Below are 17,267 nucleotides of genomic sequence, written 5' to 3' on the forward strand. Positions count from 1 at the left end.
TATTATTTTTGTCACAGATTTAATACTTTTCGATTCCTTGTTGATTTCTGCATGTGTCTGCAGTGGGCTAGTATATATAGAGCCACCCACACCAGTTTCAAATTAGTTGCCTAATTAATGAATTGGAAAGAAAATGTTATGACAGTAGCGTATGTGTGTGGCCGTGAGGTGAGTGACGTCAGTGAGTGTGTGGGCGAGAGAAGAGAGGGAGCGGTAGCGTGAGTGCCGGCGGGGACTAGTTTGTTTTGTATTATTTTGTAGTTTATTGTCAAAATATACACTCCCATTGTCCACTTAAATATTTCCAAGATATTTCTTTATTCTTAGACAACGGATTCCATTCCGTGATTGGTCATTTCTATGGACACAGAAATGACGTCACCTAAAATTCTGTTTACGGCACATAGTAATGTCGTAATTCAGCTCTGAGTGTGACACTTAAGATTCAGTCCTACACTTCGCTGAAAGTGTGAGTAAGACGCTTGATAACTAACTTTTAAGTGCAGCTTTCAGCGAAGAATTTATTTACTCTTAAGTCAACTCTTAGCAGACTTCTTAGGAGTAATTCTAAGAAGCTTGATAAGTACGGCCCCTGATGAGTAGCCCGCTGGCCTGTTCTAAAAATAGCTCAAATGGCAGCCTCTATTTTTTAAATTGTATTTATTTACTAGCAAGCTGGTCTCGCTTTGCCCGACATTTTTAATTCTAAGAGAGACAAAACTCAAATAGAATTTGAAAATCCAAGAAAATATTTTAAAGACTTGGTCTTCACTTGTTTAAATAAATTAATTATTTGTTTTACTTTGCTTCTTATAACTTTCAGAAAGACAATTTTAGAGAAAAAATACAACCTTAAAAATGATTTTAGGATTTTTAAACACATATACCTTTTTACCTTTTAAATTCCTTCCTCTTCTTTCCTGACAATGTAAATCAATGTTCAAGTATTTTATTTATTTTTTATTGTAAAGAATAATAAATACATTTTAATTTAATTCTTCATTTTAGCTTCTGTTTTTTCGACGAAGAATATTTGTGAAATATTTCTTCAAACTTATTATGATTAAAATTCAAAAAAAAATATTCTGGCAAATCTAGAAAATCTGTAGAATCAAATTTAAATCTTATTTCAAAGTCTTTTGAATTTCTTTTAAAAAAATGTTTCTGGAAAATCCAGAAGAAATAATGATTTGTCTAGCTTGGTCCAATTTGTTATATATTCTAACAAAGTGTAGATTGGATTTTAACCTATTTAAAACATGTCATCAAAGTTCTAAAATTAATCTTAATCAGGAAAAATTACTAATGATGTTCCATAAATATTTTTTTTAATTTTTTCAAAAAGATTCGAATTAGCTACTTTTTCTCTTCTTTTTTTCGGTTGAATTTTGAATTTTAAAGAGTCGAAATTGAAGATAAACTATGTTTCAAAATGTAATTGTCATTTTTTTTCGTGTTTTCTCCTCTTTTAAACCATTCAATTAAGTGTAAATATCATTAATTATTAATAATAACATAGAGTTAAAGGTAAATTGAGCAAATTGGCTATTTCTGGCAATTTATTTAAGTGTGTATCAAACTGGTAGCCCTTCGCATTAATCACTACCCAAGAAGTAGCTCTTGCTTTCAAAAAGGTTGGTGACCCCTGATTTACATGATGCAAAGTCACATGACCATTTAACGCCACACCTGCATGTGGATATTTCTATTCGATAGTTCACTCAACTTTTTCAGCGGGAAGATGCTTTGACCAAACTGCAGCGTGCTTAATGTTAGTAATTTTCCAGTTTTTTGAAAGAAAAAAAATGGATATATGGTACTGGTACTATTCGATCGGGGACTCGAGCGTAACCCTCGTGAAAAGTAGTGATCTACACTCAACAGATATATACTGAACGTTTAATACAGTGAGATATACAACGAAAAGATCATTTAAATGTCCTGTTTCTTCTTTTAGGTCGACTTGCATGCCAAAAAAATCACCAAAACAAAAAAAAAGACATCTCCACTCAACGAGACAAAATAAAGGTCGACGTGTGTTCACTCGTCGACCTTTCTGTTTTGATTTGTAATATTTATTTTCTTCAATCCAGCTGTACGACGTGGCGGGAAGCAAACATTAAGGCCGACTGACAGCTCCCCTTTGCTTGCCTTTGCAGATCACAGCCCCGTGACAAAATGTGGACGTGACGTGCGGATGTATGTCTCTTTTGGTGCGTCCTATCCTTGCAGCGTTTGTTGTAAAAACTAAACATTGCCATGAATGTTTTGCTTTTTTTTCTGGGTTTGACAGCAGAGAAAGTGTGAGCGTTAATGACACCAAAGCAGCTGTTGCTAGCGACGTCCCAGGAAAGTGTAACTTGGCCCCCAGGGAGCCGCCAAGCCAGGGAGTCATGGAAGCTTTGAGACACAGGTGGTGTTTTTAAGTCATCTCTGCAGCCTGTGGCCGTTTTTTTTTATTTAAAAACATCACATCTAACTTGTTGTGTGGCTCTAAGAGATCAGAGATCAACCATCATATTTTGGTTATTTCTTGTTTTTATCCCCACATACTGTATTTGGTGTGCATGCAAGTTGTATTTTTATGTTTCTGTGCTGTTTTTGTATTGTATATCTCTATAGCACATTATTTTTTATGTAGTTTTACCTTAATATGTACTATTACAACTAGTTTTTCACCTCGATATTTCCTATGTTACCAGTATTAATTGTGACAAGCAAAGGAATCATTTAAAAACTTGACTTCTGACTGAGCATATGAAAATAATACTCATCTTAATTTTTTTGATTTGGAAAACTAATACATAGAATAATTACAAAAAACAAAAACCTATAATGCATGTAATGTGTTTTTATTATTTCATTACTTCATTTTTTTGTTTGATGTTATTTCTATTTTTGGTTAGATAATACTATTTAATTGTAAAAAATGTACACTGTATGTATGTATATGATTGACAATTATTTGTGTTAATGTCATTTTAATCAACAGTTTAAAACAAAAAACGGACTCTGGTTTTGTAATTAAAAATAATTAAATATATACATCATGTAAGTAACTTTATAATCGTATGTTATTATCAGACTAATAAGTGACTATTTTTTATTTTGACTTTTTTCTTGAAGGTATTATAATGTAATAACATTTTGTAGATATTACTTATATTTATTTGTGTTAATGACCATTACAAACACATTTTCTTCTATTCATGTATCCTTATTTTAATGTTATTGATTTGAGAAACTAATACATACAATACATACAAAAACCCCAAAAACATGTATGCATGTAAGTGATTCAACAGTATGTTTTAGATTGTTTTTATGAATTAAATTAATCACTTTAATGTGTGTGTTTTTATTATTTCTTTTTTTTGTTATTTCTATTTTTTATTAAATAATACCTTTTTTTTAAAAATTATTATTTACACTGTATGTATGTATATGATTGATAATTATTTGTGTGAATGTCATTTTATTTAACAGTTTAAAACAAAAAACGGACTCTGGTTTTGTAAATAAAAATAATTAAATATATACATCATGTAAGTAATTTTATAATCTTATGTTATTTTCAGTTTAATAAGTCAGTATTTTTTATTTCGACTTTTTTCTTGAAGGTATTATAATGTAATAATATTTGTAGATATTACTTATATTTATTTGTGTTAATGACCATTACAATCTAATTTTCTTCTATTCACATATCCTTATCTTAATGTTATTGATTTGAAAAACTAATATATACAATAAATACAAAAAAATACAAAAACATGTATGCATGTAAGTTATTCAGCAGTATGTTTTAGATTGTTTTTATGAATTAAATTAATCACTTTTATGTGTGTGTTTTTATTATTTCATTACTTAATGTTTTTGTTATTTCTATTTTTAATTAAATAATACAATTTATTTTTATTTAATTTACACTGTATGTATATGATTGATAATTGTTTGTGTTAATGTCATTCTAATCAATAGTTTAAAACAAAAAACGGACTCTGGTTTTGTAATTAAAAATAATTAAATCATGTAAGTAATTTTATAATCTTATGTTATAATAAGTCACCATTTTTTATTTCGACTATTTTATTGAATTTATTATAATGTAATAATATTTTGTAGATGTTACTTATATTTGTGTTAATGACCATTACAAACTAATTTTCTTCTATTCACATGTTAAAACGATGTACAGTTATTGTAATGTTCAATCGGCCGACAGAGGGCGCTGTCGTTGTACTCGCGAAGCTAAAGAAGACAGGAAGGGACACGACTCCCGCTCTCGTTCTCTTTAACTCTCGCGCGAGTTCCCCTCTTCCTCCTCTTTCACTCCCTGTAGCCAACATGGCAGTCGGCAAGAATAAGAGGCTGACCAAAGGCGGCAAAAAGGGTGCCAAAAAGAAGATGTAAGTAACAAATTCGTGCCGCGGACCGACATCGAGTGTGTCCTATTTACACCGGTGCATTTAACGTACGCAAACGATGAAGGATGATTGGGATTTTCAGCGGATTGCTCTGGCCTCGCACCGGCCTCGGCGTTGCTAACCCTGATGCTTCCTTTTAGCACCCCTAACGGCATTATTTATATAGTATGGCCTTATAACTTCATATTAATTTGAATAACTCGTATTGTCCTACCTGCAGTTTTATCTCATGTGAGTCGCACTTAGTTTTTGACATCTTCGTTAGCTATGACATGCTAGCCAGTGTCACGTTAACGACCAGCCTTTAAAAGAAACGTTAAATAAGTGCCAATAATATCCATACAGTGGAGGTGTTGCGTGTATAACATATTTACTGTGGCTAACTTGGCCGTCACTGCATAACTAACCCTTTACTAGATAGTCAACATTCTAACACTTAAGTTGCTTGCACTGTTGTCCTGATATTAATATTTTGGTACCAGCATGTATTTCGATACTTTTCAGAATAAAGGGGACCACAAAATCATATCATAAAATCTTACGAGACATTTAACATACATTTTTTATTGTAATCAATGATAGTATTAAATAATATAGTAAACATATTAGATAACTGCTCTTTTACTAGTAAGCAAGCAAACAGTTGTGGGTCATAGTTCAAATTTGGGTATGGATATAATACCAAGTAGTTATAGGATCGTACATATTTCGTGAAACAAAACAGACAAAGAATTTTGTTTAAAAATAATATTGATGTAATTATTGTAGTATTGACTATTTAAAAGTTTTGGACCTGGTATTGTTAGTCGATATTTATACACCCATTTGTTTACATTCAGGAGTGCTAGCTTGTTTCTAGCTGTTAACTATTGTATCCTCCTACGGTATGTAATGAAGCATGCAACTATTCTTCGTCCTGCATGAATGATCATTGTAAGAAACCGTTAATTTGTCGCAATGGAGGCGAGGATTGGTGATTTAGAAGTAGCTAAAACACTGTTGAGGGACGTTAGCTGCTAGCTAGCTCTAATTTATAGCACCACTTGCAGAGCAGCTCTTCAGTGTTTATAGTATCACCTTAATGTTAGTTATATAAATACATCGACTGTCTCCACACTGTTACTGCTTGTAAGTGCTCTGTGTGTGTGTTGACTTACAAGCGCCTTGGCTTACATTTCCAGCAGTGTCATCATGGCATGCCATCATGACCAATACAAAAGTACAGATATTTTTGATTGAATACATTTATACTGCTGTACTTTATACCATACATCCTTGGTTGCGTGAGTCATGTTTTGAATGGTGACTGCCCCTAAAGCTTTTTGTCTCTTTCTTGCAGTGTGGACCCTTTCTCCAAGAAGGACTGGTACGATGTCAAGGCACCAGCCATGTTCAACATCCGCAATATTGGCAAGACCTTGGTCACCAGGACTCAGGGAACCAGTAAGTCTGTTTTTGTATAACACCTCTGGTACCTTAAGTGTAGTAAAAGGGTATGTGGAGTTGTACTAATACACTAACCATTAGATTTGAGGATTAGAGATCGACCGATTATCTGTATATTTGTCATTTTGACGTATATCAGTATTTAACTTTTTGTCTTGCAACAAAACTACATCAGTAATGTTGCTAAGTACGCGTCCTGCGTCCCTGACGTATTGAAATCTGAAAGAACACACTAAACTTACTATCCACCTCATTTTTCCCATGAAAAACAATATTTTGTGAACATTAAAGGCCTACTGAAAGCCACTACTAGCGACCACGCAGTCTGATAGTTTATACATCAATGATGAAATCTTAACATTGCAACACATGCCAATACGGCCGGGTTAACTTATAAAGTGCAATTTTAAATTTCCCGCCACACTTCCGGTTGAAAAAGCCTTCGAAGGATGACGTATGCGCGTGACGTAGCCCGAGGAACAGAGGTATGCCTTCTCCATTGAATACAATACAAAAAGCTCTGTTTTCATTTCATAATTCCACAGTATTCTGGACATCTGTGTTGGTGAATCTTTTGCAATTTGTTTAATGAACAATGGAGGCTGCAAAGAACGTTGTAGGTGGCTGTAGCAACACAAGGACCACTTACTCGGATAGCAAACGCCTAGCCGATGCTAGCAGACGCCTAGCCGATGCTAGCAGACCCACCGCACGGATGATCTGGTGAAGTCCTTCGTCGCGCCGTCAATCGCAGGTGAGCACGGGTGTTGCTGAGCAAAGCAGATGAGGGCTGGCTGGCGTAGGTGGAGCGCTAATGTTTTTATCATAGCTCTGTGAGCTCCGGTTGCTAAGTTAGCCTTAGCGTCGTTAGCAACAGCATTGTTAAGCTTTGCCAGGCTGAGATCTATTAACAGTGTAGTTACATGTCCATGGTTTAATAGTATTGTCGATATTCTGTCTATCCTTCCAGTCAGGGATTTATTTATTTTGTTTCTATCTGCATTTGAGGCAGATGCTATCACGTTAGCTCATGCTAAAGAGTTTCGTCGATGTATTGTCGTGGAGATAAAAGGCACTGTAATGTCCATTTCGTGTTCTCGACTCTCATTTTCAAGAGGATATAGTATCCGAGGTGGTTTAAAATACAAATCCGTGATCCACAATAGAAAAAGGAGAGAGTGTGGAATCCAATGAGCCAGCTTGTACCTGTTACGGTCAGAGCGGAAAAAAACATGTATTTCACTGCATTCTAGTCCGTCACTCTAACGTTCCTCGTCCACAAATCTTTCATCCTCGCTCAAATTAATGGGGTAATCGTCACTTTCACGGTCCGAATAGCTCTAGCTGCGTTGAAAACAATAGGAAAATATGAGGGAGTGAACAACTGACAACATCACGCTACTTCCGGTAGGGGCAAGGTTTTTTTTAATCAGAGACCAAAAGTTGCGAACTTTATCGACGTTCTATACTAAATCCTTTCAGCAAAAATATCGCAAAATGATCAAGTATGACACATAGAATGGATCTGCTATCCCCGTTTAAATAAAAAAAATTCATTTCAGTAGGCCTTTAAACAACTCGTGTTTGAACACAATAACTAGCAAAATAAACCTTGTTAGCAGAACTGACAAACGCTGTTTCAACCCTCCGCACATCTACTCGCCGCAGACGTGATCCCAGTACAAAGTATCACGACATGCTAATTTAGATGCTACCAAAACAACTTTCATTCCAACAATTAAAAATACAAACTTTATAGTAAATAAACCCATGTTTCCACTGCTCGATGCTGTGATCATTTGTGTCAATTATATTTTAAAGTTTAGAGAACTAATGAAATGTAATGTATTCCAGTGGTGGTGATAAAAATGACATCGAGTGGCAGCAAACAAATTGTTATACCCAAACAGGGCATAACATCGCATACTTCGCGCTTCCAACAAGATCCAGTGTTTTTCTCGGTTTTACTTCTGCACTGTTTCATTTTTGTGCCAATACAGTAGCTAAATACTCTAAAGTTTCAGTGATTGATTCAGTTAATGTTCAGATGACAACATTTTGATGACTCTGTCATGGTGATGAGAATGTTTTGTTCATTCCTTAAAATCAGCACTCTTACTAAAATGTATTTTGGTACTACAGACCATAGACAGTTGTTTTTTTTTAGTGAGCCTCAAGCTTATTCTGATGAAGCCGTGGATTTAGATGTGTGCTTTAGGTCACTGTCGTGCTGAAAGGTGAAGTTCTTCATCTTCAGCTTTCTAACAGAAGGCCGAAAGTTTTGTGCCAAAGACTGGTATTTGGAACTGTTAATAATCCCCTCCCCCTGTCTAAGGCCCCCAGTTCCCTGTTTTTAACGACTGTGTCATCCTGATTTCCTAGGAATCGCTTCAGACGGTCTGAAGGGTCGTGTGTTCGAGGTGAGCCTCGCTGACCTCCAGAACGACGAGGTTGCCTTCCGCAAATTCAAGTTGATCACGGAGGACATCCAGGGCAAGAACTGTCTGACCAACTTCCACGGCATGGACCTGACCCGCGACAAAATGTGCTCCATGGTCAAGAAGTGGCAGGTAAGGCTTCTTTGGGCGCCTTACCATTGGATTGTCGGGGTGATGATTCCATTCAACACAATAGTTTATCATTTGGTTTATACGGTTATAAAACAGTTTCGAAAGGCTCCTTTTGGCTGCTGACGTACAGTTGGGAAGGGATTCATATGGCCCCATTCCTGGGTGGCTCTTGCGTAAGAGGAAGAGGGGGTTAAGCATTTTGCAATGCAGTCTGCGGAAAATGATGGAAAGCGCCACTCTATAGCAACTGACGCTGTAGTCTGTTTGATTTGCCACAAATCACATTTTAAGATATTCAGCACTCTACTGCCATCTGGCGGCTAATGTTGGTGTACCCCCCAATTTTTCATGTCTGGTGAAACGTGACATATGAAATATAAAAATATATATTTACAAAAATCCCAGAATGTTAATCTAAAAATAGAGCAACTCCAACCCAATCCCAGTTTTACAATACTTCTATTAGAAATGTACAAAGCAATTAAGACCTACAAATACAATACTTGAAAAAAGGAAGAAAAAAAAAAATTAACTGTATAATATAAATAATAGTTGTTTAATGGTTTTAACCCAAATATGTATTCTAATAAAATGTTTTTTAATGCATGTAACCTAAAATACACACGAGTAACAATTTAGGCTCCTGCTGGACTTAAATTAATAAAAGATACAAAGTATATTTTGGAATTGTTTGATGAAAAGTTTTGTTTGAAAATATTAAAACTGCGAGTAGCGTTGTTTGGGATGACACGTGCTCACGTCCATCCTATTTCCTGACCCACCACCGAACATTTTAGGCATGTTTCACAATGTTATGTCAGACCCACTCGACATCCGTTGCTTTCGGTCTCCCCTAGAGGGGGGGGGTTACCCACATATGCGGTCCTCTCCAAGGTTTCTCATAGTCATTCACCGACGTCCCACTGGGGTGAGTTTTTCCTTGCCCGTATGTGGGCTCTGTACCGAGGATGTCGTTGTGGCTTGTACAGCCCTTTGAGACACTTGTGATTTAGGGCTATATAAATAAACATTGATTGATGATTGATTGATGTTGACTAGCATGTGTTAAGTACCAAGTTCTAGGACTCTTTGAGGTGTACAGCTGTCAAATGTACAATTTATATAAATGCCTCTCTGTGGTAGAGACTTAGACTAACTTTAATGATGCACAAGGGAAATTGTTCTGCTCCTTTACAAATGATAATGCACGCAAGGCCACAAGAAGGTATAAAGTAGACCCAAAAATTACCATAGTAGCAATATAACATAAGTAATATTTAACAAATATTACATACGTTATATTGCATAACAAATCCAAATGACGATGTACAATATATGTAACAGCTGCAACATAAAATAGAGTAGATCAGCAGAAAAAATGCATTGTAAACAAAGAGGTAGCTAACATAGTTAGTATTGTTCTGCCATGTTGTTTAAGGGCAGCTTAATCCAAGTGGAGACTAGTTGCAGCTGAGTAAATGTCATACTTGCGCAATATTAATACTAGGTGAGAATCTTTGGCCACCTCACGATTTCATTAAAAATCGATTGATGAATCTTCAATTTGTGTATTGATGCAGTTTTACATTTCTTTTTGTTTCACTAAATAAGCTTGTATCACTTTCAATTAAAAAAAACCAAGTTAAATTAATTGTTACATTTATTAAAGTGCCCTATAATAGGTCAGATCTGAGGTGGTTCATGGCAGTCACACATTTTACAACTGTCTGCATTATTTTATTAACAATAAATAGATTGACATTTACTAATCCATGCCTGAATTGTGATGCATCTAAAATTGGATGATCCCCCCACCTCTAAATAACTTACCAGAGTTAGTCTTAATGTTGATCTCCCCTCCGTCCTCCAGACCATGATCGAGGCCCACGTGGACGTGAAGACCACCGACGGCTACCTGCTGCGTCTCTTCTGCGTAGGTTTCACCAAGAAGCGCACCAACCAGATCAGGAAGACCTCCTATGCTCAGCACCAGCAGGTGCGGCAGATCCGCAAGAAGATGATGGAGATCATGACCCGCGAGGTGCAGACCAACGACCTGAAGGAAGTGGTCAACAAGCTGTAAGTGCACTCAAGTCTCCTCAACGTGGATCACCTGCTCACCGACCTTCTTGTCGTGCTGCAGGATCCCTGACAGCGTTGGTAAGGACATCGAGAAGGCGTGCCAGTCCATCTACCCTCTGCACGACGTCTACGTCCGCAAGGTGAAGATGCTGAAGAAGCCCAAGTTTGAATGTAAGTGATGACTCCATCCCTTCTAACACATGTTTGTTGGAGTGTTTTTCATTGTCCCGTCTCATGGCGTCCTGCAGTGGGCAAACTGATGGAGCTCCACGGCGAGGGCTGGTCCAGCGGCCCCGCCAAAGCAGCAGCCACAGACGACACTGGAGCTAAAGTGGAGAGGGCTGATGGATACGAGCCTCCTATCCAGGAGACGGTCTAAACACACATTGAATAAAAAATGTAAATGACAAAACTTTCTGCCTGTTTTATCTGTGTGAGCAGGTGTTGTACAGTACAGAGAGGCCACTAGATGGTGCTGTTTTACCATTTTATTATACATCTATTGCTCACAAATACAAAGACTAAGGTTAGTATTCAAATACCGCACGTGATTAAGAGCTCTCAGATAACTTGAACGTAGGTTCTGGGTACCAAGGCCCGTCTCCCCCTCAAGTCACCCAGGAACCAGTCATCATCAAGGACCTCCAGGTTGTCTATCACATCTCCAACCTGCAACACAGGACAAGGAGTTTTACTAACCTGCATAGGGACTAGGACCACATAGACATGTAATCCACATCGTTTGATAAAACGTTTTCTTGACTGCAGTGGATTTTCATTAATTGTCAATGGGAATTTTGGGAAAGGAAAAACATGTTTTGCAGTAGATACAGTATCAGTGGATGGTTGAAATGGCGCAAGATTTTGGGGCATTGTAGAACTATGACTTTCATCCATTTGAATGGGAATTTCCTGGAAATTTAGGGAAAACCATGAATCTTTGAAAATATTGATACTACTGTATTTTTCGGACTAAGTCGCAGTTTTTTTCATAGTTTGCGACATGATTAACACTTTACCGTAAAATATCAAATGATATTGATCTCATTCACGTAAGAGACTAGACTTATAAGATTTCATGAGATTAGGAGTGACAGATTGTTTGGTAAACGTATAGCATGTTCTATATGTTATACCGTAATTTCCGGACTATAAGCCGCTACTTTTTCCCCTCGTTCTGGTCCCTGCGGCTTATACAAGGGTGCGGCTTATTTACGGCCTGTTCTTCTCCGACACCGACGAAGAGGATTTCGGTGGTTTTAGTACGCAGGAGGAAGACGATGACACAATGATTATTGACTGACTTTTCATATACCGGTAGGCTGGTTATTTTGATAACGTACAGGCGAGCACTTTGTATTACTTTGCACCGTTGTATTATTTGTACTCTGCACGAATGCTGTTCGCCATGTCAAAGATGTGAAAGTTTGATTGAAAGATTTATTGTTAATAAATGGGACGCTTTGCGTTCCCAAACAGTCATCTCTGTCCCGACAATCCCCTCCGTGGTAGCAGGCACCCCTATATACTACGCTAATTACACATCAAAACCCTGCGGCTTATAGTCGGGTGCGGCTTATATATGGAGCAATCTGTATTTTCCCCTAAATTTAGCTGGTGCGGCTTATAGTCAGGTGCGGCTTATAGTCCGGAAATTACGGTAGTTATTTGAATGACTCTTACCATAATATGTTACATTAACATACAAGTTGGTTATTTATGCCTCATATAACGTACACTTATTCAGCCTGTTCACTATTCTTTAGACATTTTAAATTGCCTTTCAAATGTCTGGTGTTGGGTTTTATCAAATACATTTCCCCCAAAAATGCGACTTATGTTTTTTCCTTCTTTATTATGCGACTTATACTCCGAAAAATACGGTAGTACAATTGTCCTAAATGGTAAGAATGGGTTGGTGTTAGAATTTTTGTAATCGGTTAAAAAACGTAGTAACAGATCAATTCCGGGAATTTGTATGTAAAAAATAGGAGCATTTGTTGTCCCAACTACAAGGAATATTTTTGATTGAAAACTTTCCAGGATGAGGTGAAAACAGGGCTTTGGAAAACCAAGAATTCTGGGGCCCATTCATTTTCAATAGGCAAAATGTCCCGATAACCAGGAATTCTGGGTAATCCGGGATATTATGGACAAGTACTTTTGGGGAACCAAACGATCATGATACTCGGAACAGTTCCGGTGGGATGAAAACTGGTCTAATAGATGATTTTTTTGTACACGATTCTGGATATGGACCGATACAAAACTTGTAGCGTGATACGGAGATGATATCATGATACTAACCTGCATGGACAGCTCCTCATCACAGTCGGTGGTGAAGTCATACATGGCCTTGCCCTGCACGCCACCGTCACCTTCAGACTGCTCACCCAGGAACCCTGCATGAACCCACCATTAGACTCCAGCAAAGCATGGTGGTGCTGAGTTCACTGTCCAAGTAAAAAAGTAGGAAAACAGGGTTCCTTAATGGAGCGTCATACCCGTCTTTATTCTCTCCATAAACGCTGTGGGAAAGATGCCTTCTCTGCCGTTGTGTCGCCCGCTGCTCCACTCCTGGCTGATGTCAAAGTTGGCTACCTGAGCCGGTTGGACCGCTTCTGCTCGGGGAGGATCCGCCATACCTGTGGTTCAAATGACACACTCACGTTATTAAAAGTGCTGTTGTACGACTAATAAATGCAACATTTTATCCAAGAGGACACTGAGGGCACCCGGGTGGAGACCATGTCATGTTAGCGTGTGTATTTATGTAGTGTGTCCTTTTCACTCATGTATTAGAAGACTGGAGTATCATACTGCAGCGTCCAGGCAACAGCTAACATTAGCAAGTGTTTTAATTTTTGTCCTATCCAGCCACGTAGGCTACTGTATTATAATACTCATTAGATTCAAGAGGAGACTGAGGGCCGCTACAGCGAAGTGGAAACTCTGGAGTATAATACAGTAGTGTCCACAGCTAAGGCAACAGTTAACATTAGCATCTGTGTTATTGTTTGTCCTTTCTAGCCATGTAGGCTATTGTATTATAAGAATAATTTAATTTAGGAGGAGACTGAGGGCTGTTACAGCAAAGTGGAGACTGTGGAGTGGGTTCTATTAACACAAATATGACTGTATATACGACGGACATTGCCCTCCAAAATAGTTTCTCTCTCTTTGATGAAATAACATTGGAGGAATTGTTAAAATGTGTAAATGGGACAAAACAAACAACATGTTTACTTGACCCAATTCCTGGGAAACTTATCAAGGAGCTTTTTGTTTTATTAGGTCCATCAGTGTTAAATATTATAAACCTATCACTTTCCTCTGGTACTGTTCCTCTAGCATTCAAAAAAGCGGTTATTCATCCTCTACTCAAAAGACCTAACCTCGATCCTGACCTCATGGTGAACTACCGGCCGGTGTCCCACCTACCGTTTATCTCGAAAATTCTCGAAAAAATTGTCGCACAGCAGCTAAATGAACACTTAGTGACTAACAATCTCTGTGAACCTTTTCAATCCGGTTTCAGGGCAAATCACTCTACGGAGACAGCCCTCGCAAAAATGACTAATGATCTATTGCTGACGATGGATTCTGATGCTTCATCTATGTTGCTGCTTCTTGATCTTAGCGCCGCTTTCGATACTGTTGATCATAATATTTTATTAGAGCGTATCAAAACGCGTATTGGGATGTCAGACTTAGCCTTGTCTTGGTTTAACTCTTATCTTACTGACAGGATGCAGTGTGTCTCCCATAACAATGTGACCTCGGACTATGTTAAGGTAACGTGCGGAGTTCCCCAGGGTTCAGTTCTTGGCCCTGCACTCTTTAGTATTTACATGCTGCCGCTGGGTGACATCATACGCAAATACGGTGTTAGCTTCCATTGTTATGCTGATGACACCCAACTCTACATGCCCCTAAAGCTGACCAACACGCCGGACTGTAGTCAGCTGGAGGCGTGTCTTAATGAAATTAAACAATGGATGTCCGCTAACTTTTTGCAACTCAACGCTAAGAAAACGGAAATGCTGATTATCGGTCCTGCTCAACACCAACATCTATTTAATAATACCACCTTAACATTTGACAACCAAACAATTAAACAAGGAGACTCGGTAAAGAATCTGGGTATTATCTTCGACCCAACTCTCTCGTTTGAGTCACACATTAAGAGTGTTACTAAAACGGCCTTCTTTCATCTCCGTAATATCGCTAAAATTCGTTCCATTTTGTCCACAAGCGATGCTGAGATCATTATCCATGCGTTCGTTACATCTCGTCTCGATTACTGTAACGTATTATTTTCGGGCCTCCCTATGTCTAGCATTAAAAGATTACAGATGGTACAAAATGCGGCTGCTAGACTTTTGACAAAAACAAGAAAGTTTGATCATATTACGCCTATACTGGCTCACTTGCACTGGCTTCCTGTGCACCTAAGATGCGACTTTAAGGTTTTACTACTTACGTATAAAATACTACACGGTCAAGCTCCTGCCTATCTTGCCGATTGTATTGTACCATATGTCCCGGCAAGAAATCTGCGTTCAAAGAACTCCGGCTTATTAGTGATTCCCAGAGCCCAAAAAAAGTCTGCGGGCTATAGAGCGTTTTCTATTCGGGCTCCAGTACTATGGAATGCCCTCCCGGTAAAAGTTAGAGATGCTACCTCAGTAGAAGCATTTAAGTCTCATCTTAAAACTCATTTGTATACTCTAGCCTTTAAATAGACTCCCTTTTTAGACCAGTTGATCTGCCGTTTCTTTTCTTTTCTTTTCTACTCTGCTCCGGGGTGGACCGCTAGCCTGTCCATCAGATGGGGACATCTCTACGCTGCTGACCCGTCTCCACTCGGGATGGTTCCCGCTGGCCCCACCATGGACTGGACTTTCGCTGATGTGTTGGACTTCCACAATATTATGTCAGACCCACTCGACACCGAGGATGTCGTTGTGGCTTGTACAGCCCTTTGAGACACTAGTGATTTAGGGCTATATAAATAAACATTGATTGATTGATTGATTGATGTTGCAGCATCCAAGACTAAGGCAACAGCTAATGTTAGCATGTGTGTTAATTTTTGTCCTTTCTAGCCATGTAGGCTATTGTATTATAAGAATAATTTAATTTAGGAGGAGACTGAGGGCTGTTACAGCAAAGTGGAGACTGTGGAGTATCATGTTGCAGCATCCAAGACTAAGGCAACAGCTAATGTTAGCATGTGTGTTAATTTTTGTCCTTTCTAGCCATGTAGGCTACTGTATTATAATACTAATTTAATTTAGGAGGAGACTGAGGGCTGTTACAGCAAAGTGGAGACTGTGGAGTATCATACAGTAGTGCACACCGCTAAGGCAACAGTTGACATTAGCATGTGTTTTCTTTTTGTGGCAATTTCTAGCCATGTGTTAGAAAACACATGTTACCCGAAAAAAGACTGAGGGCACCACCAGTGCCAGTCACTTGTTGCTAGGCAGATTTGTTGAGGAGGCAAGTGATTGATACACAATGGTTGTTGCTAAAAGTCTCACCAGGAAGTGCTATCCTTGTAGTCTGCTGTGGGCGATGTTCCAGGACTTGGTGCTGCTGTGGGCGATGTTCCAGGACTTGGTGCTGCTGTGGGAGATGTTCCAGGACTTGGTGCTGCTGTGGGAGATGTTCCAGGACTTGGACAAAGTTGAGAGGGAATATTCCAGTATGGCCGCCCATCTGTCCTCTGGCCCACTCCTGGTCCAAGTACTCCTTCAGCTGGATCACGTCGCCCTCTGAGAAGGTCAACTCCTCGCTGCTCCCGCCCTCAAAGTCAAACCTGGCCACGCATCTTGGACCACTTGAAGGACATTATTATTATTATGGTTATTTTTAGAATATAATAATAGTGATTATTATTATTGTTGTTATTATTATTGCTGCTATTGTTATTATTATTATATTTATAATTATTGTTATTATTTTATTGTAATAATAATAATTATTGTTATTGTTAATTATTATTGAAATAATAATAATTATTGTTATTATTATTACTATTTTTTAGTATTATAATTATAATAATGATTACTATTATTATAATAATAATATTAATTATTATTGTTATTATTATTATTAAAGGTAGTCTGCTTGTGGCTGAGATGCAAGGAACCTACCTGACTTTATGATTATTGTTATGTTTATTATTGCTAGTTATTATTATTATTAATATTATCTGTATTATTATTAATATAATGATTATTGTTATTATCATTACTATAATAATAATAATAATTATTATTATCTGTATTATTATTATAATGATTATTGTTATTATCATTACTATTATTATAATAATAATGATTTTTGTTATTATTACTATTATGATAATTATTGTTATTGTGGCGCCGACGCAAGGAACCTACCTGACTTTGCTTATTATGTTTATTTTTATTATTATTGTTATTATCATTACTATTATTATAATAATGATAATTATTATTATTGCTGTTATTATTGTTATTACTATTAATATTATAATAATAATAATTATTGTTATTATTATTATTATTAAAGGTAGTCTGCTTGTGGTTGAGATGCAAGGAACCTGGCTTTATGATTATGTATATTATCATTATTGTTATATATTATAACAATTATTATTATAAATATTATTATTATTAATATTATTATTATTACTATTATCATAATAACAATTATTATTATTATTATAAATATTGTTATTGTTAATGTTACT

The 17,267-nt window shown here is 37.2% G+C and overlaps 2 protein-coding genes across 2 annotated transcripts in view; one reads left to right on the forward strand and one right to left on the reverse strand.

Moving 5' to 3' along the window:
• Positions 1-4,247: 4,247 nt before the first annotated feature.
• On the forward strand, positions 4,248-10,937 carry LOC133639795 (small ribosomal subunit protein eS1). Its single transcript, XM_062033406.1, has 6 exons — positions 4,248-4,409; positions 5,767-5,870; positions 8,256-8,443; positions 10,314-10,522; positions 10,587-10,696; positions 10,774-10,937. Exons 1-6 carry the CDS (start codon positions 4,348-4,350, stop codon positions 10,902-10,904), a joined length of 804 nt encoding a protein of 267 aa, XP_061889390.1. The 5' UTR covers positions 4,248-4,347; the 3' UTR covers positions 10,905-10,937.
• Positions 10,938-10,970: 33 nt separating this feature from the next.
• The window catches only part of LOC133639794 (SH3 domain-containing protein 19-like), a 62,624-nt gene continuing 56,327 nt past the window's right edge, over positions 10,971-17,267 (reverse strand). The window contains exons 17-20 of the mRNA XM_062033405.1: positions 16,072-16,370; positions 13,030-13,170; positions 12,833-12,927; positions 10,971-11,194 (exon numbers count right to left, since the gene is read on the reverse strand). Of these exons, the coding sequence (XP_061889389.1) occupies positions 11,087-11,194; positions 12,833-12,927; positions 13,030-13,170; positions 16,072-16,370 (643 nt within the window). The 3' untranslated portion in view covers positions 10,971-11,086. The remainder of the gene's footprint in view (positions 11,195-12,832; positions 12,928-13,029; positions 13,171-16,071; positions 16,371-17,267) is intronic.

This window comes from Entelurus aequoreus, linkage group LG22 (assembly GCF_033978785.1).
Source record: "Entelurus aequoreus isolate RoL-2023_Sb linkage group LG22, RoL_Eaeq_v1.1, whole genome shotgun sequence".
In the NCBI taxonomy this organism is placed as follows: Eukaryota; Metazoa; Chordata; class Actinopteri; order Syngnathiformes; family Syngnathidae; genus Entelurus; species Entelurus aequoreus.